Source organism: Otolemur garnettii, unplaced genomic scaffold (genome assembly GCF_000181295.1).
Source record: "Otolemur garnettii isolate 467f Iridium unplaced genomic scaffold, OtoGar3 scaffold00109, whole genome shotgun sequence".
In the NCBI taxonomy this organism is placed as follows: Eukaryota; Metazoa; Chordata; class Mammalia; order Primates; family Galagidae; genus Otolemur; species Otolemur garnettii.
Window position 1 is genome coordinate 1,657,160 of NW_003852504.1, and position 22,150 is coordinate 1,679,309.

At 42.5% G+C, this 22,150-nt stretch overlaps 1 protein-coding gene across 1 annotated transcript; it reads left to right on the forward strand.

Moving 5' to 3' along the window:
* Positions 1 to 762: 762 nt before the first annotated feature.
* Positions 763 to 21,717, forward strand: UTP14A (UTP14A, small subunit processome component). The gene is made up of 15 exons (XM_003796934.3): positions 763 to 884; positions 1,952 to 2,027; positions 2,876 to 2,946; positions 3,507 to 3,571; positions 5,955 to 6,097; positions 6,399 to 6,554; positions 12,162 to 12,281; positions 12,388 to 12,482; positions 13,070 to 13,193; positions 13,286 to 13,363; positions 14,295 to 14,664; positions 17,651 to 18,036; positions 19,056 to 19,249; positions 19,380 to 19,479; positions 21,278 to 21,717. Exons 1-15 carry the CDS (start codon positions 859 to 861, stop codon positions 21,548 to 21,550), a joined length of 2,277 nt encoding a protein of 758 aa, XP_003796982.1. The 5' UTR covers positions 763 to 858; the 3' UTR covers positions 21,551 to 21,717.
* Positions 21,718 to 22,150: the final 433 nt, after the last annotated feature.

Below are 22,150 nucleotides of genomic sequence, written 5' to 3' on the forward strand. Positions count from 1 at the left end.
AAAAAAAAAAAAAAGAAGCTCAGGACCAACGGAGATTTTTCCTTTAAAAAAAATGGAAGGAAACTTGTTTTGTTCACTGTGGAATTGCCCAGGCCGGGATTAAAAAAATTGCCCAGCCACTTAAAAATGAGTGTTCAGGTGGTGCCTGTAGCTCAGTGGGTAGGGTGCCGGCCACATACACCGAGGCAGGTGGGTTCGAACCGGCCTGGCCAGCTAAAACAATAACAACTGCAACAACAAAACAGCCGGGCATTGGGGCGGGCGCCTGTAGTCCCAGTTACTTGGGAGGCTAAAGCAAGATAATCGCTTGAGCCCAAGCCGGAGCCCGAGCCCGAATGCGAGGTTGTTGTGAGCTCTGACGCAGAGCACTCTACCCAGGGCGACAGCTTGAAACTCTGTCTCAAAAAAAAAAAAAAAAAGTGTTCAATGAAGCCTGAGCTACCCAGTGGCCGGCTTTCGGGACGCTGTGCAACACAGAAAGGCGCTGGGCACAAACGAAGGGTCGGACTCAAGCCCTGACAAGAGGCAAGACCCCAGCCCTAAGATCACCCACTTTACACCGCGTGGAAACTAGAGGCCAAGAGGACAGACACCGGGACACCAGAGAAAGGCGGGCGGGAAGGGACAGCCTGGCAGAGGAAACTCCCGCCTGGCCGGCGAACACTCCTTCCAGCCCCAGGCACTCAGTTTTCTACCCCTCCCGCTAGGGCTGTAGTTTCCCAATAGCCTTGCACAAAGCGGAAGTGACGTAAACTGTCGCACGCGATTGGCGGAAGCAAAAATTGCTTTGCGGCAGATACGGAAATTACTTTTCTTTTGGCTTCCGCTCTTGGTCCATGTGAGAAGTAGGTTGCTGATATGAGCGTGAACCGAGCTGCGAAAAGGTAAGAAATAAAGAGGGGATGGGGGGAATTCTGGGTCTCCTTGAGGGTCGGGTTCCCCAGCTTTTGGGAAATTGGAACTGCCTTTTAACAGACAATGGTACCCCTCCCTAGAGGTTACTATTGGTAACGTACTGGTTACTACTTTCCGTGACCCATCCTTTCTAGCCACATTAATTTAATTTAATTTGTTCATTCCGCTCCTCAGCATTTTAGCAGCATCCTTATGGTCCTGATGTGGCCTATATCTCTCCAGCTAAGTTAATATGTTGCCGCTTTCCTTGTCACGTGACCCCCTTTCCTTCCTGTGCTGAGGCCGGGCTTAACCCCGCGCAGGCAGTTGTGGGGGTTATAAACTCTACGTCTTGGAAACCTTTGCTGATTGGTATCATTCACGATGTTTTCACTTCTGTGATGTTTCATGCCCCCCGCCAGAATTAAATGTAATCCGTTTAGTAATATTCGCCTTGCAAATACCAATAGGTGCTGTTAGGTAACGACGTTATAATTTGTTTGTGCGTACCAATCTCCTCAGTTAAAAGCTCCCAACTTTGCCGACCAAGCCGCAAGAAAAATGGCTTACTTAGCTGCTTTCGACCAATTCCTTGTTTCCCCCTTCCCGAGAGCAAGTGGTTAAGGTGACACTTTTGAGGAGGCTGCACCTAAAGGATGTTTAACATGTGGAGGACACTTAGAAATAATACGCATGAAACTGCTTTACCTCAAGGGCCAGTATCAGCGTCCTCTGCCACCTCAAACTCTAGAATCTGAGATTTTTATAGCTTCCCAGAGGCCAATAGGAAAGGTGCCAAACATTGCAGTGTTAGAGCTTTTTCAGGTAGTTTCGTATGGGTTATCACTGCTGGTCACCTCTTAGAGGTAATATCTGACTTTGGTTTAAATTCGACGTTGACAAATTTCCAAAGGCGTTCACTCTGTTTTCTTTTTACGTCTTCCAAGAGATGAGACTATTATGTTCTGAGAACTGAAAGTTAGAATCTTCTAAAGAATGTTTTAATAGACTAGAAGTTTTCCAAATGGTACTATTTCTCTCTTGCCTCTTTTAACAGCCTTCTGGCTTTGAGCCAACATGAAGAACTAGTGGATCTGTCAGAAGACTACCCCTCGAGTCATAGTGAAGATGAGGTAGGTGACAACTGCTAAAACTGCCCTCAAAATCAGAGTAGACAGTACAGCATATTTCTGGAAAGGAAGGGGATGGTAACACTTTATATATTTGTTCATGTCTTTCAGATTACACAGTTACTTAGTGATGTATAAAATATTAAGTGCTTTGAAAATTTGAAGTCTATTATTACAATCACTGTTCTCAAGCCTTATAAGTATAGTTCATGAGGCCAAAGCACATGGTCCTTGTTACATGAGTTCCCCATTTCCCAAGTTTGGATTTCTATGGAGAGTTATTTAATTATCTGACTGAAATATACATGTATGTATTTTTAAGCTGGATCTCCAGCAGATGTTATAGGAATTCTAATTCTTTATTCCCTTAACAAAACTGCTTAAATTGTTTTTTCTTGGGTGGGAGCATACAGTGTACCTGTTTTAGTAACAAGGAGAGTTTTTTGTTTGCTTTTGGGTTTTTTTGTTTGTTTGTTTTCTCCCTAGGAAAGGCTACCTTGGTGATTGTGGCTATGACTTATACCGTATGTTAGGGGGTTTGTATCAGATCACACTGTATATTCTATACAGAAATATCATTCTCAGCTCTTTCTGTCCCAAAACAAGTTAGGACAGAGGCATGGCATTAGCTCCCAAGTTACTAAGGATCTATGTTTCTTATAATAATGAGTTTGGATTTTGAAGCAGTTCTTTCAGTTTGAACTAGAATGCCTGCACACCAGACCTCTTCTGATTCCCAAATTCTCCACTGACCAAAAGAATGAATGAGAGATTTTATATAGGCCTCAATTTCCATGTTGTCTTTTCCCACCCTTCATTATTCTGATGGGTTTTTCCTTTTCTTTATTTAGGGGGACAATGATGGAGAGAGAAAGCATCAAAAGCTTCTAGAAGTGATCAGCTCTGTTGGTGGAAAAAATAGGTAACATTCCCATCAGTTTGGGCAGATTGTAACTAGCTGCTTCCATGAGACTTCTCTGTAGCTAACATTTATTGAGTGCCCAGTGTAAAGATCTTAATACCATTGTTTGACATATAGTCAGCATTATGTAATTGTGAGCTTTATTATCCTTACTGCTATAATTGTGTTAGGCCTTCATGCATTTGAATTCTTAGTTCACACTTAAAGTCTTTTGAAGCATTGAGTAAGCATTACTTATTCCCATTAGAGAAGTTAATTGACCTACCCGCATGGTCACCTGGCTCACAAGTGGCAGATTCAGGTGTGTTTGAATCCAAGTCCAATGTATTTTCCACTATGCTTACCTTGTATAACCTTGTGTACTTGAGGGGCTCAGTCTACATAAAGAGAAGAGATGAGGATTAGACTACCAGGTCCAGATTAGAAATGGGTATTTCTTGTTTGCTTCATGACAAAACCTGACCCTAGGAAATCCAAAAAAACTAAAGCCTTGCTTGAAAAGAGAAGTGTTCCCCTGCAAAATGTACCCATTTTTATTGTATTGTTTTGCCTAATTTCAGGCAGAAATTGGCTGAGCGATCTGAGGCTAGTCTGAAAGTGTCAGAATTCAGCGTCACTTCTGAAGGTAAGTTGAACAAGGAAAGATATCTATGTGTGAAGTTTGTGGGGTTCCAAAAGCACAGTGGTCACCTCATCTCCCCAGGAGCTGTCTTTGATATAGCTCATGATTCATACCATAAGTATCTAGGAGGGTGAATGAGGAAGGGTAGTCAGATGCCCTTGAGTTTCTACCATTTCTCAAAGAAAGCCTGGAAGGCAGTAGTAGTCAGGGTTTCCTTTGGAGCTTGATGAGATACTTTTGGGATAGAGGCTGCCTTTTACTAGCTTAGTCATGTTTCATAATTGCATAGCTCTTTAGTATTCACAACTTCATTTTTATTTCAGTTCTCAATGCTTTGAGTTAGGACAGGTCAATGTTTTCTTCAGGAGTTCAGAGGTCAAGTTACCTACTCAAGGGCCATCACCTAGTACAGTCTTTCTCAACCTTTTTTTCTTTAGACTTTTTTTCTTCACTACCTTCTGCCCCCTGCCTTCCTTCTACCATAGGAAATCAAATACTCAGGAATAAGATTTTTTTTGGACAGCACTGTAATTTACAGAACTTTGTAATATCTGAGATTTTTTTCAACCTCCTCCCCAACCAATTTCCACCCCTGGGAAGAGGGGTGCAAAATCACCCCTATTAAGAATACATTCTCCACAAGTATAGTCTAGGGAGGGAGAGGGGAAAGGAAGGAGAGTGATTGGCTGGATCTCACCTAATGTGTACAATGTGAGGGTGTTCAGCACGCCACCTGGGTGAAGGGCTCAACTACAACTTGAACTTTACCCCAGAAATGAAAACAATGTAACTTAAATATTTATATACTGTATATCAATCTGAAATTTAAAAAAAATTTTAAAAAAATACGTTCTCTTGGGGCAGCACCTGTGGCTCAAGGAGTAGGGTCCTGGCCCCATATACTGGAGGTGGCAGGTTCAAACTCAGCCCCAACCAAAAACTGCAACAACAAAAAAATATGTTCTGTAGTAAGTGTGACAGAATTGGGATTTTAGCCTAATACCAAGTCTAGATGCCAAATCATTTTTACCCTCTTCACAACTTAGGCAGCTGAAATATGTTTTCTTTGTAATAACTACTGATACAGCCTCTCAGAACAAGTAACAATGTATTTCAAGCATATTAATTCAGAAATTTATTGTATTTCTATGTATCAGTAACTGTTCTAGATACTAAGGCTACAGTGGTAGTTAAGATATGATCGCAGAAGGCTTACATTCTAATGAGAGGAGACAGACAGTGAATTAAACAAGATGGTGGATCTTAGTACTTTGGGAGACTGAGGCAGAAGGATCGCTTGAGGTCAGAAGTTTGAGACCAGCCTGAGCAAGAGCAACACCTCGTCTCTACAAAAAATAGAAAAATGAGTTAGGTGCAGTGGTGTGCACTTGCAGTCCCAGCTACTTGGGAGGCTGAAGCAGGAGGATCTCTTGAGCTCAGGAGTGTGAGGTTGCTGTGAGCTATAATGATGCTACTATACTCCGTCCCAGGCAACAGGGTGAGGCCCTATCAAAAAAAAAAAAAAAAAAAGATGATTCGATAAACTAAGTAGCTACTTTTAAATTGGTTGGTCATGAAAGATCATTGAAGAGGCAAAATTTGAGATCTGAATAACAAAGTCAGCAGTGCAAAAATAGATGAAAGCATTTCAGGCCAGGGAATAACTAGTGCGAAGGCTCTTAGCGAAGAAACAGCTGTTAGATGAATAGGAAGAAGGGCCATGTGACTAGAAAGTATAGTGGAGAGTAGGGAATAACATGAGGTTAGAGAGGCAAATGGGGACCACATCCCATAGGGCTATGTTGATGGGATTCCAGGTATAATATGGAGTCACTGGAGGATTTTCAGCAGGATCAGACATGCTGTGGTTTGTATTTTCAAAAGATTACTCTGGGCACCATGTTAAGATTGAATTGAAGGCTCGGCACCTGTAGCTCAGTGGTTAGGGCACTGGCCACATACACCACAGGCAGGAGGGTTCGAACCTGGCCCAGGCCTGCTAAACAACAGTCACAACTCCAACAAAAAAATAGCCAGGCGTTGTGGTGGGTGCTTGTAGTCCCAGCTACTTCAGAGTTTGAGGCAAGAGAATCACTTAAGCTCAAAAGTTGGAGGTTGCTGTGAGCTATGACACTACAGCACTCTGCCGAGGGGGACATGATGAAACTCTGTCTCAAAAAAAGAAAAAGAATGAATTGCATTAGGGTAATATAGGAGAGTGATGATGGCGTTGCCATAGTTATGAATAGGGGATAAAGTAAAAGAATTATTCTTGATTCTCTGCACATTTGATAGTCTACAAGCATTTTCTACTGAGGCTACTCTCTGTGTTATATTGAGATTTTGCTTCACTTCAGTCTGACCAAAAAGTTTGGCCTTTCTATAGGATCAGGAGGAAAGCTGGTCCTTGCAGATCTGCTTGAGCCAGGTAAAACTTCATCCTCATTGGCCACTGTGAAAAAGCAACTGAATAGAGTCAAATCAAAGAAGACTGTGGAGTTACCCCTTAACAAAGAAGAGGTTGAAAGGGTAAGTCACAGAGAAAATGGTCCACTAAGGGGAAGAACTCGAATTGACAAAGGGAAGTGGGCTAATATAAGAACAAAAGGAGAAAGGCTTAAGAAATGTGAAAAGGGGGAGTTGTGATTTCCCCATTATGTACAAGATTAAAAACAATTAGGGGGAAATGCAGTCCTGAGAAGTAAGAGGTAATCTCTAGCATCCTGAGTCTGTCTTGGGCTAAGAAACATTGCCTCTAATTCTTGTTAGTCTTTGGAGTTGGATGCTTAATTTTGTGGCTCTCTCCTTTTATGGACTTTGCCTGCTTTAGATCCACAGAGAAGTAGCATTCAATAAAACCTCACAAGTCCTCTCCAAATGGGATCCTATCGTCCTGAAGAACCGGCAAGCAGAGCAGCTGGTTTTTCCCCTGGAGAAGAAGCAGCCAGCCTTTGCTCCCATTGAACATGTGCTCAGTGGCTGGAAGGTGAGTACGACAAAAAGAAACTGAACCTGGAAAGGTGAGATTTTGCAGCTTTGAGATTTCAGAGCCTGCTATTGATTTGATTGGACACATTAAGACTCAGTCCCAGCTTAATTTAGTTTAGCCTAGTGGTCAGAATGGGAGAAAGAGGGCAGCATATCTTCACTATCAGTCATGCAACACACAGGAGCTCTGTAGTCACTTTTCATCCGCTTTTAGTATATGGTACTTGGCTATTTCCATTTGTGTTAAAAGATCTGATTGCCAGTATAGAGGGAACATAATATTTTCTTTCTTATATTCAAGGTCATCAAAAGCACTTTTTTTTTTTTTTGAGATGGAGCCTCAAGCTATCCCCCTGGGTAGAGTGCCATGGCATCACGTTCACAGCAACCTCCAACTCCTGGGCTCAAGCGAGTCTCCTGCCTCAGCCTCCCAAGTAGCTGGGACCACAGGCGCCTGCCACAACACCCGGCTATTTTTTGGTTGCAGCCATCATTGTTGTTTGGCAGGCCCGGGCTGGGGATTCAAACCCGCCACCTTAGGGGCACGTGGCTGGCGCCTTAGCCGCTTGAGCCACAGGCGCCAAGCCCAAAAGCACTTTTAAAACCACATTCTAATCCTAGGAAAACGAGGAACTGGATAACATTAATGATGCCTTGAGATATATATGCAACAGAACCCAAAATTTGCTTATAAAGGAGTACCACTTTGAAAAATAATGTGTTGCTAATAATAGTGACTAGAACTTCAATAAGTAACTCGTAATGACTGAGCTGCAAAGGCAGGGGGGAGGTATTTTAGAGCTGGGTTTCCCAAACACTGACCCCTGACAAAGTTTTTATCCATCTGAACCAAAAGAATAATTCTGAGTATGTTTGTTTGGTACCCGTCAAATGTTGCCAGCTCTTCTTTATTATGAGGTAATCCTTTCTACTTTAATGATATTGATGTCCTCTTTTATGAAATTATGGTGGTAATAAATGATGGAGTGGGGGGGTGGAATGGTAGTTAGGCTTTTGGCAGAATTAAAAGTTGGTAATGGTATATGTTTGTCCCTAAAGTCTTCAATTTTTAGTCTATGAATGACTGCGTTAGAGCAGCTAGCCTACCTTTCCAATACACCATTGGTATGGAGTCTATAACGGGATTCTCTGTCTTAAATAGAAGAATGGTAAAAAATAGTAGTGCCCAAGCCATGAATAGATGCCTTGTTTATGCTTCTCCTCTGTGCTGTCTAAAAATCCAGGGAATGACAGTATCTTACATGCTGAGAAGTTTACATAGTTAAAGCTAATTAAAATAAACATTGACTGCCACGATAGCTAGAAATTGAGCAAGTACTTACTTATTAAGGGGATAAGCTCTGTTTCTGATTATGTTGTTGAAGTCACTACCATTCTCTTTCTAGGAGACTTCCTTTTCCACATGAAAAAGAGATCAGGTTTAAAGTGTGGCTGCAGAATGAAGGGAGACTTTAGGAAAAAAAAATTTAAGAGGTAATACAATTTGTAGGATTCAAAAATAAAAAGCATAGAAGTTATGTAGTGAAGTCTGACCCCACCCCTGTGCCCTATCTGATCATTTTTACCCCCATGCTCACCCAAAAGTAACCACTGTTATAAGTTTTTGTTATTGTTGTTGACTTAACAGTTTTATTTATATATTCATGTTTACCTCCTTTTTTAATCAAAAAATGGTAGTATGCTACTACACATTGTTCTGCACCTTGCTTTCTCCAGATACCAGTGTAATCTTGGAGACAGCAGGAAAATACCAAGTTTGTTATTAATGACAAGATGGTGGGCTAGGCGCCCGTAGCTCAGTGGTTAGGGCACCAGCCACATGCACCGAGGCAGGCAGGTTCAAACCTGGCCCGAGCCTGCTAAAAGAACAATGACAACTACAACCAAAAAATAGCCGGGCGTTGTGGCGGGCGCCTGTAGTCCCAGCTACTTGGGAGGCTGAGGCAAGAGAATCACTTAAGCCCAAGAGTTGGAGGTTGCTGTAAGCTGTGACGCCATGGCACTCTACTGAGGGCAACATAGTGAGACTCTGTAAAAAAAAAAAAAAAAAAAAAAAAAAGACAAGGTGATGATAGAGGAGAGTGCACTAAGAATGGCACAGCTTCTTCAAGACAGAGTGGGGCCAGATGCTATACATTGAATATAGTATACCATTTACTTATTCTGAGATTTATTTTTGAAAAATTATGCCAATGTGGCACAGAGGAAATGCAAGTGCTATAGAAATGATGTACAATAACTTCTTTCCATTATGTGTCTACACTAGCATTTCCTAAAGTGTTCTCAAAACCTTAGTCTCTCAATAAACCCACAAAAGAAGCCCTCACAAAGGGGATAGGGTGCTAGAAAAGCTGCATATCCCTGCTGGAAATTAGAGAAGCACAGCATAGCATTTTAAAGGCTGAAATTATGGTGAAGATACCTTTTGGACCTAATCTAACAAGGGTATATAAGCTGGTTTTGTTAACACTTAAATAAATTGGATTTCAGCTTTAAAAAATAAAGTAAACCTTGTTATTTGATAAGGAATGCATGTAGGGAAGAGCTAGTATCCAGTGCTGCCTCCACTCTCTCACTGTCTTGCCTGACTGCCCTGTTGAAACTTCTCTCAAGGCCATTACTGAAGGGCCTCAAAATTGCCAAATCCTAAGCCTTCTTAGTCTTTAGCCTATTTTACACCCTTGGCACATCACATTCTTTAAAACTCTCCTCCCTTACTGTCTATGACATACTCTTGGTATTTTGTTTCTCTGACTTTTCTTAGTCCTTTTTTATTGTTGCTCTGTAAATTCCATGACTTTCCACTATCATTCCCAATTTGTTCTTAACCTCCAGCCCCATATTCCATACACCTAGCAGAACACCTGGATTTCCATATGCACCCTAAACTTAGTACAGTCCAAACTAAGCTCTCGGTTTCCTTCCCTCAGCCTCCCAAAACATATACCACACCTTCACTCTAACTCAATTAACAGCCCAACTCCCTACCCCAGTCACTTAAGTTGGAAACTTCAGTCATCTGGTTCCTACTTGTGCCCTTAACTGCCCTTTCCCCAGCCCATACCATGGGCTAGTCCCGTAAATTCTGTCTCTTTAATAGCTCTCGGATCCTGTTGCTTCTTCATTTTCACTTTCATTGTCCTAAAGTACTTATTCTTTGGAACTGTATATGTATCCTCCCTACAACCACTGGGTTTTTCTTGCTGAAACACAAGACTGTCTCTCTCCTACTCGAAATCCTTCAAAGGCTGCCACTTACAGTATAAAATAGAAGCACCTATCATTTTAGCTATACTGGACAACACGTTGTTCTCTTACATACAGTCAGTTTTTGAGATAAAATCTCACTTTGTCACCCTCAATAGAGTGCCATAGCATCACAGCTCACAGTAACCTCAGATTCTTGGGTTCAAGTGATCCTCTTGCCTCAGCCTCCTGAGTAGCTGGGACTACAGGCGCCCGCCACAACATCCAGTTAATTTTTCTATTTTTAGTAGAGACAGGGTCTCACTTTTGCTGAGGCTGGTCTCAAACTCCTGAGCTCAGGCAGTCTACCCATGTTGACCTACAGAGTGCTGGGATTATAGCCATGAGCCACTGCACTCAGCCTACTCAAACACAATTTAAAAAGTCACTTCCCCCAAGCCTTACCCACCTCCTAATAAAAATTTATAGTTCTCCCTTTGTGATTACCCTTATAGAATAACATTTAATGTGTTAAGTTATGTTGTTAATGTTGTATGTGTCTCTGCTGTGAAAGGCTGTGAGCTCTATGAGGACAGGAACTATCTTAATCAATTGTGTATTCCTAGCACCCCACACAAGTGCCTGGAAAGTATCTGCAATCAATAAATGTTTGTAAATTGAATTGAATTGAAGGGATATTACAACATTGTAATATAAATCACTGTACTTTGTGATTGATTACTACTGCAGATACTAAAAATGGAAGAACATGTACCTTTCAGTGGAATAGGTTTATAGTTAAATAAATAGCACCATGCAATGTATGATGATGTGTGTTTATGTATTTGTCCAGATATTTGTAAGTTTAATACTGACCATGATATACATGACTATTGAATAAAAACAATAATATGTGTGTGAGGTTTGCAACTGCCTCTTTTGCCTAGGGCTGTCTTTGTGCCTTGCGAGAGTGGGCTGTGGCATGATTGGCCTGATTATTTTAGCCATCCTCACAATATCAGTCAAGCAGCAAACAAGGGCTTTTATGGACATGTGAAATAGCTGGTTCACATTTCATTCATTTCATACATAAAACATACACTGCCTAACATGCAAAATGAACTGGAAACTGAGGAATTGGAGCCAAAGTTAGAAAACAGAGTTTGAACTGTCAAAAGCAAGCTAATTACATGAAGGTCATATTTTTTTTTAAGGCAATGTCTCTTTATGCTCAGGAAATTAAATCACATACCCTTAAGCTAAATTTGTAGAATGTGCCAGAGAATGTTTTTCTTGTTTCCTTTCAACAGTAATGAATGATACCAGGAACATACACATACATTATTTGTAGCAGTTGGCTATGATTTGAAAAAGTGGAGGTTCCCCTCTGAGCCATTATGTAGATCTATTTCCTGGTTATACCATCAATGGCAAATAATACTTACCTTACGATCTAACCTCCCCTTCCCTCTAGAACTATTTTTTTTGTTGTTGAGACAGAGTTTTGCTTTGTCACACTGGGTAGAGGGCTGTGGCATCATAGCTCACAGCGACCTCAAACTCCTGGCTCAAGCAATTCTCTTGCCTCAGCCTCCCAAGTTGCTGGGACTTACAGGTGCCTGCCACAAAGCTCAGCTATTTTTTAGAGATGGGGTCTCGCTGTTGCTCAGACTGGTCTTGAACTCATGAGCTCAAACAGTCCACCCGCCTCAGCCTCCCAGAGTGCTAGGATTATAGAAATATTCTTAAAAGGAGGCTTATGGTATGAATCTGAGATTTCCTAACTAAAGACAATGGTTATGTGCTTCAAATATACATTATAAGGACTGATTGACTATCAACACTGTTATATTCTGGTACTGCTATTCCTTTCCTACCAGCATTTACCTCAAGGGCATCCTGATTAGCTTCTTAAGAGAATGGAATTCTGTTTTACATATACAGTATAACCTCCTCAATAGTTGACCATCTCCCTACATTAATCACCTCCTAAAGTTGACCTAATTTTCATAGACCAGACATGCATCACATGAACATATGAGTACAGTAGGTCTAGTTCTTTAGGGTGACTACCTCCATATATTAATCATACATTACAGTCCCAAGGGTGGTCAACTTACAGAAGTTCTACTATATTAGTAACCTAAAAACAGAGTGATTCTCTTCAGTAATATTAGCGTAACCTCAAAATTCATTTGTTGAAGTTGTCTTAAATCAGAATAAGGTTTTATTTACACAGCTGAACTGTAAACCAAAACCCCCTTTTACTGTAACAGCCAATCCCATCTAGTTAGTGATTTCAATTATAGTTTCATAAATTAGACAGTTATAGGAATATATATAGAAAAAGCTATAAAAGCATGGCTTAAGACTCAGAATGTTTTATTATCTCCTTAAGGCAAGAACTCCCCTGGAACAGGAAATTTTTAATCTCCTCCATAAGAACAAGCAGCCAGTGACAGACCCTTTACTGACTCCTGTGGAAAAGGCCTCTCTCAAAGCCATGAGCCTGGAAGAGGTAAGTGTCATCAGATCTTCAATATACCCAGGCTTGCTATGCTTCTCCCAGCATTTGCTGCCCTCATAGTCTAAGGGCCACTGTAAATGTCATTCATTCATTGTAGGCAAAGATGCGCCGAGCAGAGCTTCAGAGGGCCAGGGCTCTCCAGTCCTACTATGAGGCCAAGGCTCGAAGAGCGAAGAAAATCAAAAGCAAAAAGTAAGGGGGCCCTGTGAACTGGCCTTTGGTTCTATGGGAGAAAGTGATGTCACTAGTCATAATAAATTCTTAGGAGAGAATCTTTTATGTGATAAGAAGAGTCATATAAAAGTCCAAAATAGGAGTGACTAGCCTTTTTTATTCCCAAAACAACTTCACATACTTTTACCTAGTTCAGTAACATCCTCTCCTCTGGTTTTGGCTTTCATCCTTGGTTTTGCCAAAGAAAAGTACTGTTTGGTTACTTTCTCTCTGTTTCCCCGTATCATGGAGCGGTTCTACAGAATAAGCTCTTACTTCCATAGCTGTTGAAGCCAGTAGGGCTTCCTTCCTTCCTTTTTGCCTCTTCAAAATTCATTCTACTCTTCCCTTTGGCTATAAAAGGAGAATGGACTCTGTGGGGACCAAGAATTCTGCCAGTTGTCTGATGTCCCAAACTGGCTCCCTATGGCCAACTAGTTCTATGATGTCCATTCTAGCCTCTTGCTTAGAGAAACCTTTCAGGTGGGATGGGCACTTGTGCCTATGGCATCAGTGCTTCAGCTAAACCTCTGAACTCTTTCCTCCTATACCTTCTCATCCTATAGGTATCACAAAGTCATGAAGAAAGGAAAGGCCAAGGAAGCCCTAAAAGAGTTTGAGCACCTGCGGAAGGTCAATCCAACTGCAGCTTTGGAAGAACTGGAAAAAATGGAGAAGGCCAGGATGATGGTGAGGCTGTCTCTTGCCCTTCTCACTTCCATCCCTTTGAACCAGCTTTTCCTGGAAGGTGCTAGAGATCTCATACTGTCTTCTCTTTCCAGGAGCGAATGAGCCTTAAGCACCAGAACAGTGGGAAATGGGCCAAATCAAAGGCAATTATGGCCAAGTATGACCTGGAGGTAAGAAGGTCATATTACATCAAGGTTAGAAAAGATTTGGAATTGGAGGAGAGAGAGGAAAATCAGTCATTAAAGATGCTAGCAGAAGCAGGGTTGGGGAAGAGCCAGGAGGATGGATGGAAAACTAGCAGTCTAACAAGGCATCAGGAAAATCTCTAAGGCACTAAGGCAGAGAGGAAAATGACCAGGAACAAGGTGGAAAAGGAGAGATGAAAGAGAAACAGCATTGAAGGCAAGTCCAGCAAAGGGGAGAGGAGCTTTTTTTTTTAATCTTGTTTTACATTTGAATCCTTGAGGGCAAAGAACTTGTTTTCCATTTTATTCCATAGCTACTAATATAATACTTAAACAGTATTGAAATCAGTAAGAAGCAATAAGAAATAACTATTAAATCAAGGGGAAACAACTTTAAGAAATGGACCAGGCTGGTTAGGCATGGTGTTGCATGCCTATAGTCAGAACTACTCAAGAAACTGAGGTGGGAGGATTCTTTGAGCCCAGGAGTTTGAAGCTGCCCTGAGCTAAGATGGCACTGCTGTACTCCAACCTCAACAACAGAATGAAACCCTCCCTGTCTCTAAAAGGAAGAAAAAAAAAAAAAGAGAGGCCGGGCATGGTGGCTCACACCTGTAATCCTAGCACTCTGGGAGGCCAAGGCAGGTGGATTGCTTACAGGTTCAACACCAGCCTAAGCCAGAGTGAGACCCCATCTCTAAAAATAGCCAGGTGTATGGCAGGTGCCTGTAGTCCCAGCTACTTGGGAAGCTGAGGCAAGAGAATCACTTGAGCCAAAGAGTTTGAGGTTGCTGTGAGCTATGAAAGCACAGCACTCTACTAAGGGCAACAAAGTATAACTCACAAAAAAAAAAGAAACAGACCAGGAAATGTGTTAATGTGGTTATTAATGGCAAGGCTCTTGTGCTTTCTCCAGGCTCGACAAGCTATGCAGGAACAATTGGCCAAGAACAAAGAACTGATGCAGAAACTCCAGGTAGTCTCAGAGAGTGAAGAAGAAGAGGGAGGCACAGAAGAAGTCCTTGTCCCTGATGCAGTAAATGAAGTGCAGATGAATGCAGATGGACCAAATCCCTGGATGTTCAGGAGTTGCACCAGTGACGCAAAAGAGGCTGAAATCCAGGAGGACCCTGAACAACTGCCAGAACCTGTGGCGCACAAGGTTTCTGAAAGTGAAGGAGATGAAGGACCAGTTGCAGAGGAAGAAATGTTAAAAGAACTTGAGGAAAGGCAATCCCTTAGAGAAAGTTCTGGGCTGAACCAAGAAGGCAGTCAAGAAGCACAAGGTGAGCTGTGATGAAATGGAAGGGAGAACTTCATAGTGCTATGGATGGACTATGAGAGAAAAGTGTCCAGCCACACATGCTGCATAGTGATTAGGCCCTAGGGACATTGAAGAGTGAGTACACAGGGTCCCTGAAGAGAAATTAGATTCATAATAATAGGTGTTTAAAAAGCAGTCATCTGCATGGCTGTGCAGTGTGTTCAGACACATTTTCTGCTCTTGGTGGCTTACAGTCTCCAGAAAGACGTAACAGGCTCGATGCCTGTGGCTCAAGTGGCTAAGGTGCCAGCCACATACACCTAAGGTAGTGGGTTCAAATCCGTCCCAGGCATTACAAACAAAAATGACGGCTGCAACCAAAAAAAAAAAAAAAATAGCCAGGCTTTGTGGTGGGCGCCTGTGGTCCCAGCTACTTGGGAGGCTGAGGCAAGAGACTCGCTTGAGCCCAGGAGTTGGAGATTGCCGTGAGCTATGACGCCACAGTACTCTACCCAGGGCGACAGCTTGAGACACTGTCTCAAAAAAAAAAAAGAAAGAAAGACATAACAATAACCATCCCTAAAATAAGGCTATGATTTAGCATTCCTGGCACCTGCAAACCAGAGAAAAGTACATATGGTGGGACAGCAAATCTGCTCACACTTATAGACATAGAAAGGTGGACTTTGAGACATTATGATACTTCTAGAAATTGCTGGAGTTTTTGTTTTGTTGGTAAGTAGAAGTGGCTTTTTTCTTTTTTAAGATAGTCTCGCTCTGTTGCCCCAGGCTAGAGTACTATGGCATCAGCTGAGCTCACAGCAACCTCAGACTCCTGGGCTCAAGCAGTTCTCCTGCCTCAGCTTCCCAAGTAGCTGGGACTATAGGCACTGGCACAATGCCTTCTTAATTTTGTCTATATTTACTAGAGATGGGGTCTTTCCTTTGCTCAGGCTGGTGTCAAACTCCTGAGCTCAGGCAGTCCACTCACCTTGGCCTCCTAGAGTGCTAAGATTACAGGACTGAGGCACTGTGCCCAGCCATTTTTTGTACTTCTTATTGCTGGTTTAGATGTGTCTATGGGGTGAGGCTTTATGGGAATGAATGGCTCCACAGGCTACCTGGTAAATTAGAATTGTGACCCCCATGCTCAGACTCTATTTGTATATTTTCTAACTGTTATCTTGAACAGATTTTATATTAACAATGTTAGCACCCTTGAGATTGGTCAGAGAGCTCCCAGTCTGGGGATAAACCAGAATATTAAAAAGCCTGCTTAGGAGACTATCTACATTCACAAATCACCTGGCTATCTGGACAGATTCTCAGGTCTCATTTGGTTTCATATAGGAATGCATTTAGATGACAGCAAAAATCTGTTTTTACATGGCAAAAATTTATTTTTTAAGACCTGTTATTTAGAATATGTTATAGTGAGGTTTACTTTAACGGTTTCAGCTAAAGATTTCTGAGATTAATAGTTACAAGTAGCCAGTTCTGAGAGGATTTTGGAAAGTAGCACTGTAGCATCCTCTTGAGCCTTCTTTTTTTTTTTGAGACAGAATCTTGCTATGTCGCCCTCAATAGAGTGCTGTGGTGTCACAGCTCACAGCAACCTCAAACTATGGGCTTAAGCAGTTATCTTGCCTCAGCCTCCCAGGTAGCTGGGACTACAGGCGCCTGCCACAACACCCGGCTATTTTTTTGTTATTGTTGCAGTTATCATTGTTATTTTAGCAGGCCCAGGCTAGGTTTGAACCTGCCACATGTGGCTGGTGCCGTAACCACTATGCTACAGGCTCCAAGCCACTCTTCAGCTTCTTAACTGAACTGGCCATCTAGCTAAATGTATAGAGCAGTTGGTTGCAGTCTGAAAGGTGGGTTTGGATTTCCTCATATAATAAGTATGCAGAATTTTCCCAAACCTTCCAACAAAGAGTGTTCTAAAATAGTGAGAAGTCATGGACTCCAGTCAAAATGAGCAAAACTTGATTCTTGAGAAATGAACATATACGTGTGTTCAAAGGCCAGATCTGAAGAGCTGCAATGGCTTTAAGCCAAAGCTTAAAGAACAGGATCGACTTGGGAGTAAAGGCAACTTGAGTCAATACAAAGGACAGTTTAGAAGTCTGCCACTGCCATGTTTCCCATAGTGGTATTTGCTCAGATGTTACCAGTGACTGGAAGGTGCAAGCTACATCCACTATTCAAAAGCAGCTACTTCATTTGTTTTTGACATGGCCACAGCAGATTGTGAAAGATAGGGAGTGGGAAGGCCCGTGTAATGGTTCACACCTGTAATCCTAGCACTCTAGGAGGCCAAGGTGGGTGGATTGCCTGAGCTTACAAGTTCAAGACGAGCCTGAGCAAGTGTGAGACCCCTCCTCCAAAAAATAGCCGGGTGTTGTAGCAAGCACCTATAGTCCTAGCTACTTGGGAGGCTGAGATAAGAGAATCACTTGAGCCCTAGAGTTTGAGGTTGCTGTGAGCTATGACACCATGGCAGTCTACCGAGGGCAACAAAATGAGACTGTCTCAAAAAAAAAATGATATGGAGTGTGAATTCTTGAGTCAAGATAAAACAATCCTGGATAAGGTTTTTTTTTTTATAAGCAGTAAAACATATTCAGAGGCCACCTATTAAAATGGTTTTCATTTTTCAGTTTGGAACTTGAGGCAGTCTCCCTAGCAGAGTTTACTGTACAGAAAAATTTAAGCAACAGTCCCAGTTAAATAGTGAGTCATTGCCAAAGCTGGGAATAGGACCCAGGATGTCTGTTTCCCAACACGCTGCTTTTAACTACTAAACTCTATTGCCTGCCATTTAACAGGTCATGATTGGTGACCTCTCCAGGAGATCTAGCTTGCAGAATCTTCGTCATTTGTCATTGTTAGAATGTGTTAGGTGGTATCCAGTGCACCCAGTGGGTACGCAACAAATGCTCTGTGATAAAGCGACTTCCAAATATCTTTTTCTGATGTCTTTCACCACCACCACCCCCTCACAGATTCTAGCAGCCAGGAGGTACTGTTTGAATTGAGAGCACCGTCTCGGAAGCGCAGGAAAAACCATCAGTCCAGGAAGCAAAACACAAGTTTGGTGGGGACTGTTCCCCAGGTCCAGAGAGAGGACTCTGTCCCTGAAGAGCCCCAGTTGTTGCAGAGGCCAGAAAGAGTACAGACTCTGGAAGAGCTGGAGAAAGAAGGACGTTTTCAAAATCAGGAGCTTCCCAGACCTGTGTTAGAAGGGCAGCAGTTGGAGAGGAACTCAAATACTCAGCCCGATGCCCCTAAGAAGAAAAAGAAGGAGCAAATGATTGACCTGCAGAACCTCCTAACCACAAAATCTCCTTCCATGAAGTCTTTAGCAGTTCCCACAACAATAGAGGAGTCGGTGAGCAGAGCCTGGGTCATGGGCCATTATGGGGGATCGGAGCTAGTGCAGAAAGTATCCTTAGACAAGGAATAGTGAAGCTTTGTTTCACTGAGGATACTTTTCAGTAATTGAAAGGTCCAGAATAGTATGGGGTCAGGCTGGTCCCAGTGACATTTTTAATAGATGGAAATATGTGGATACTGCCAAGGCTCCCACATCCTAAATCCTGAGCTACCAAAACTTGTGTGACGTGGCTCTAAAACTGTCCTCAGAGGAAAGCTCTGACCAGACCCCAGGTGGGACAACTCAAAGGTGAGTCATTGAGCTGTTGGCCAGAGTTTTATTCAGTGGGATCTCATGTGGTCAGGGATTCCCTAATTAAGTAATTGAAACTGCTGAAGTGAAGAGCCCTAGAACTTCCTTTTTTTGAGACAGTCTCACTATTTTGCCCTCAGTAGAGTGCTGTGGCGTCATAGCTCACAGCAACCTCCAACTCTTGGGCTTAAGCAATTCTCTTGCCTCAGCCTCCCAAGTAGCTGGGACTACAGGCGCCTGCCACAATGCCTGGCTATTTTTTTTTTTTTTTTTGCTGTTGTCATCGTTGTTGTAGTTGTCATTGCTGTTTAGCAGGCCTCGGCCAGGTTCAAGCCCGCCAGCCTCAGTGTATGTGGTTGGCACTGTAACCACTGTGCTAAGGGTGCTGAGCCCTGTCTTTTGAGGGATACAAGCTGGAGGAAGCCCACATTCTGCCCAGGCTACTTGGAGTCCTGCTAACACAGACCATTCCTTCCTCCACTCTGCAGTTCCCTTACTGAAAAGTTTAAAATTGTGTCATGATAATAAGCTAGGAATACTTACCTAGGGAAAAGAAAATTAGAGCATGATTGACTACTGATTGGTTAGACTGCAAGACCATCATTGCTCACCACTTCCCCCCTAGAGGGCGCTAAGATGTCACGACCTAAAATTCAAGGGTGCTTGCTATGAACCATGGCTCATTAGGCAAGCTTGTAGTTCTCACTCTTCTTTCTTCCCAGGAAGATAAAGCAGAGAGAGACCAAAAGCAGATGATAAAGGAAGCTTTTGCTGGGGATGATGTCATCAGAGACTTCTTGAAAGAGAAGAAGGAAGCTATGGAGGCGAGTAAGCCAAAGGACGTGGACCTGACGCTGCCTGGCTGGGGCGAGTGGGGTGGTGTGGGCTTGAAGCCCAGTACCAAGAAAAGACGCCGGTAAGAATGAAGAAGAAATCCTATCAGAAAGGCACTAGGTTCTCTCACCTCGCCCTTAAGTGTCCTCCCTGTCCTTTTGATTAAGTCTTTAATGGTCCTAGTCAAGACATCCTGCTGTTCTGCTTTCTAGGTTTCTCATCAAAGCCCCTGAGGGTCCTCCAAGAAAAGACAAGAATTTGCCAAATGTGATTATCAATGAGAAGCGCAACATCCATGCAGCTGCTCATCAGGTGAGTACTTAGCTGTTTAGCTGCCTATTCTTTTTATTGCCTTTTCTCTTTACTGCCTGGCTCTCTTGTTTGAGAGGAGTAATCCAGTGATCTGTGGTTAAGAATCAAATCTATTGTTTTCACTGACTGACCATTATTCAATTCCAGATAGACTATGTTGTTTTAATTACTGACTCGAAAGATTTAGACTTAAAGGGTAATATGGGCAGCAACAGTAAGGCTCCCAACTCTGCATTTTCAACTAGTATACCAGATAATTCTGATGCAATTGGGCTTACCAAACTCAGAATTACCATTCTGCAGGCTCATATTTATAGTTGCCTCCATAGTTTCCCTCTTCTCTTTTAAGAAGTCTCTGATGACATAGGCAGGGGAAAAGGTCCTTCACCAAGCTATAATTCCAAATGATAAGTACAATATGGACCTCAATAAATATCACCCTCCCCTTCCCAGGGTGATTAGTTTTTTTTGTTTTTTGAGACAAGAGTCTCACTTCACTATATCGCTCTTGGTAGAGTGCTGTGGTGCCCCAGCTCACAGCAATCTCAAACTCTTGGGCTTAAGCGATTCCCTTACCTCAACCTCCCAAGAAGCTGGGACTACAGCTGCCTGCCACAATGCTCAGCTATTTTTGTCATTGTTGTTGTTGTTTAGCAGGCCCTGGGCCGGGTTCGAACCCACCAGCCCCAGTGTACCTGGCCAGCACCTTAATCACTGAGATACAGGCACCGAGCCTTATCTGTTAGCTTTGTAATAAAGCTAACTGTTATACACTGCAGATTCTAACATGCAGTAGAATAAAGTGCTTCAAGCTGGGATAGTTGGGGATCTCCTGAAACTGAATACTTTGTCCAAGTGTTCTTTTTCTTTTCCCCTGGGTGACATGCACTCATCTAACCACCAAACCAAATAAGACATTCCCTTAACCCAAAGAGAATCTGTTTCCTTCACTACTGTCAAGGCCACTAGATAGTACGCAGCTTTCCTTGCATGTTCCATTGGATATCTCCAAAGACTACTGATTTTTACTCCCTGATTTTTTTTTTTTTTTGTCTCCTCTGGCAACTGGGGAAGTGTTTAAAGATTGTTTAAATGTCTGAAGGTAGCAATGTAGTAGAGTACCAGGCAAGGAGAAGGAGCTGTGGGTTCTGTTCTCCCATGCTGCTCCTAATTTACTTAGGTCAAGCACTTCCCTTCTCTAAGCCAAAACTGGAGGCCAAGGGAAATGACCCATTGCCAATATCTAGGGCCTTCCAGCTTTGCATTCTGTGATGCCAAAAGATGAAGCTAAATGTGACATCCTGATAGATATCAGGATTCAGTCTACATCTTTGGGTGCCTTAAAACATCAATTATATGTATCAAGGAGAGGTTAGGAAAGGATTGAGAACATGAAGAGGGTAGAAGTGTCATAAAATCCACAGGGATACACAAAGGCCTAGGTGCCTCCTGTAGTCATGGTGTTATATAGGAAAACTCGTTCTAAGACAGAAGCCTCGAGCCACTGTAGCTAGACAGGGGCAATGTCAAGAGTAGTTTTTTAATTCTAAATTGTTGGGTAAACCCAGGGAGTCCTAAGCTAAGTTAGGTTCATTTACTCTTAAATGTCCTTAGGCAGATTGGGAGTCCTAAGGTTAGAAGGGAGCACTGGGATGCCTTACCATCTCAGTAACTTTAGTCACTGGCAGTTGTCATGTAAGACCATGACCTCAACCAAAACAGTACCTGACTTGAGTTGTCATTAGAGTATGTAACTGCATCCCTGGCTAACACCAAGTCACTCTTCCTTCCTTTCTAGGTGCGTGTGCTCCCATATCCATTCACCCACCATCAGCAATTTGAAAGGACCATCCAGACCCCTATAGGATCCACGTGGAACACCCAGAGGGCCTTCCAAAAGCTGACTACTCCCAAGGTTGTCACCAAGCCAGGCCATATCATTAAGCCCATAAAAGCAGAGGATGTGGGCTACAGGTCTTCCTCCAGGTCGGACCTCTCTGTCATACAGAGGAATTCAAAACAACTCTCTGCACTTCACAAAAAGCAGCTAAAGAAAAACTCTATAGATTGAGTTGCTCTTAGAAGAGTGACATCTTGATGCCTGGGACCCGGAGCCCTGTCTGCTCCTCCTTTGGCCCAGTTTTACTCTGCCACAGGATGGATTCCAAAACTGGCTTAGCACACTGTGGGTGTAGTTAAGCTGCATTTTAGAAATAAAGGCATTTTATCTATTTAACTAGAGTGTATTCTGTGTTGTCCCCCAGTTGAATCATATTTTTTAAGTCAGACACCTTTGGATGCACAAGTGTGCATTTCTCAAGTTGTACTTTAGCTTTCTCTCCCCTCATTTTCTTACCAAGAATTATGTAGTTGGTCCTAAATCAGAATGAGAAAATTTACCATAAATAACTGCCACTTTGAAGAGTGAAAGTTAGTGATACAATATTATGTATTTTAGCCTCTGAACCTAGAAACAGGATGTACAAAGTCTGCATTTAGATTCTGCCCTAGACAGATCCTAAGACCAGGGTGGTGCTAAAGCTGAGTTCTGTCCCCACAAATCTAGCCACTATTATTTACCTCGTTTGTGAATTTCCCAGCTTATACAGATTGCTGTCCGGACTATCTCATACTTATTTTCTCATAACAAGACAAGGAGGGTTTATCTTAC

Bases quoted from the DNA above. Each gene is read 5' to 3' on its own strand.
- UTP14A (XM_003796934.3), top strand. From the start codon at position 859: ATGAGCGTGAACCGAGCTGCGAAAAG. The intron at 2,028-2,875 runs GTAGGTGACAAC...TTCTTTATTTAG, and splicing joins CGAGTCATAGTGAAGATGAG to GGGGACAATGATGGAGAGAG. The intron at 6,098-6,398 runs GTAAGTCACAGA...TGCCTGCTTTAG, and splicing joins ACAAAGAAGAGGTTGAAAGG to ATCCACAGAGAAGTAGCATT.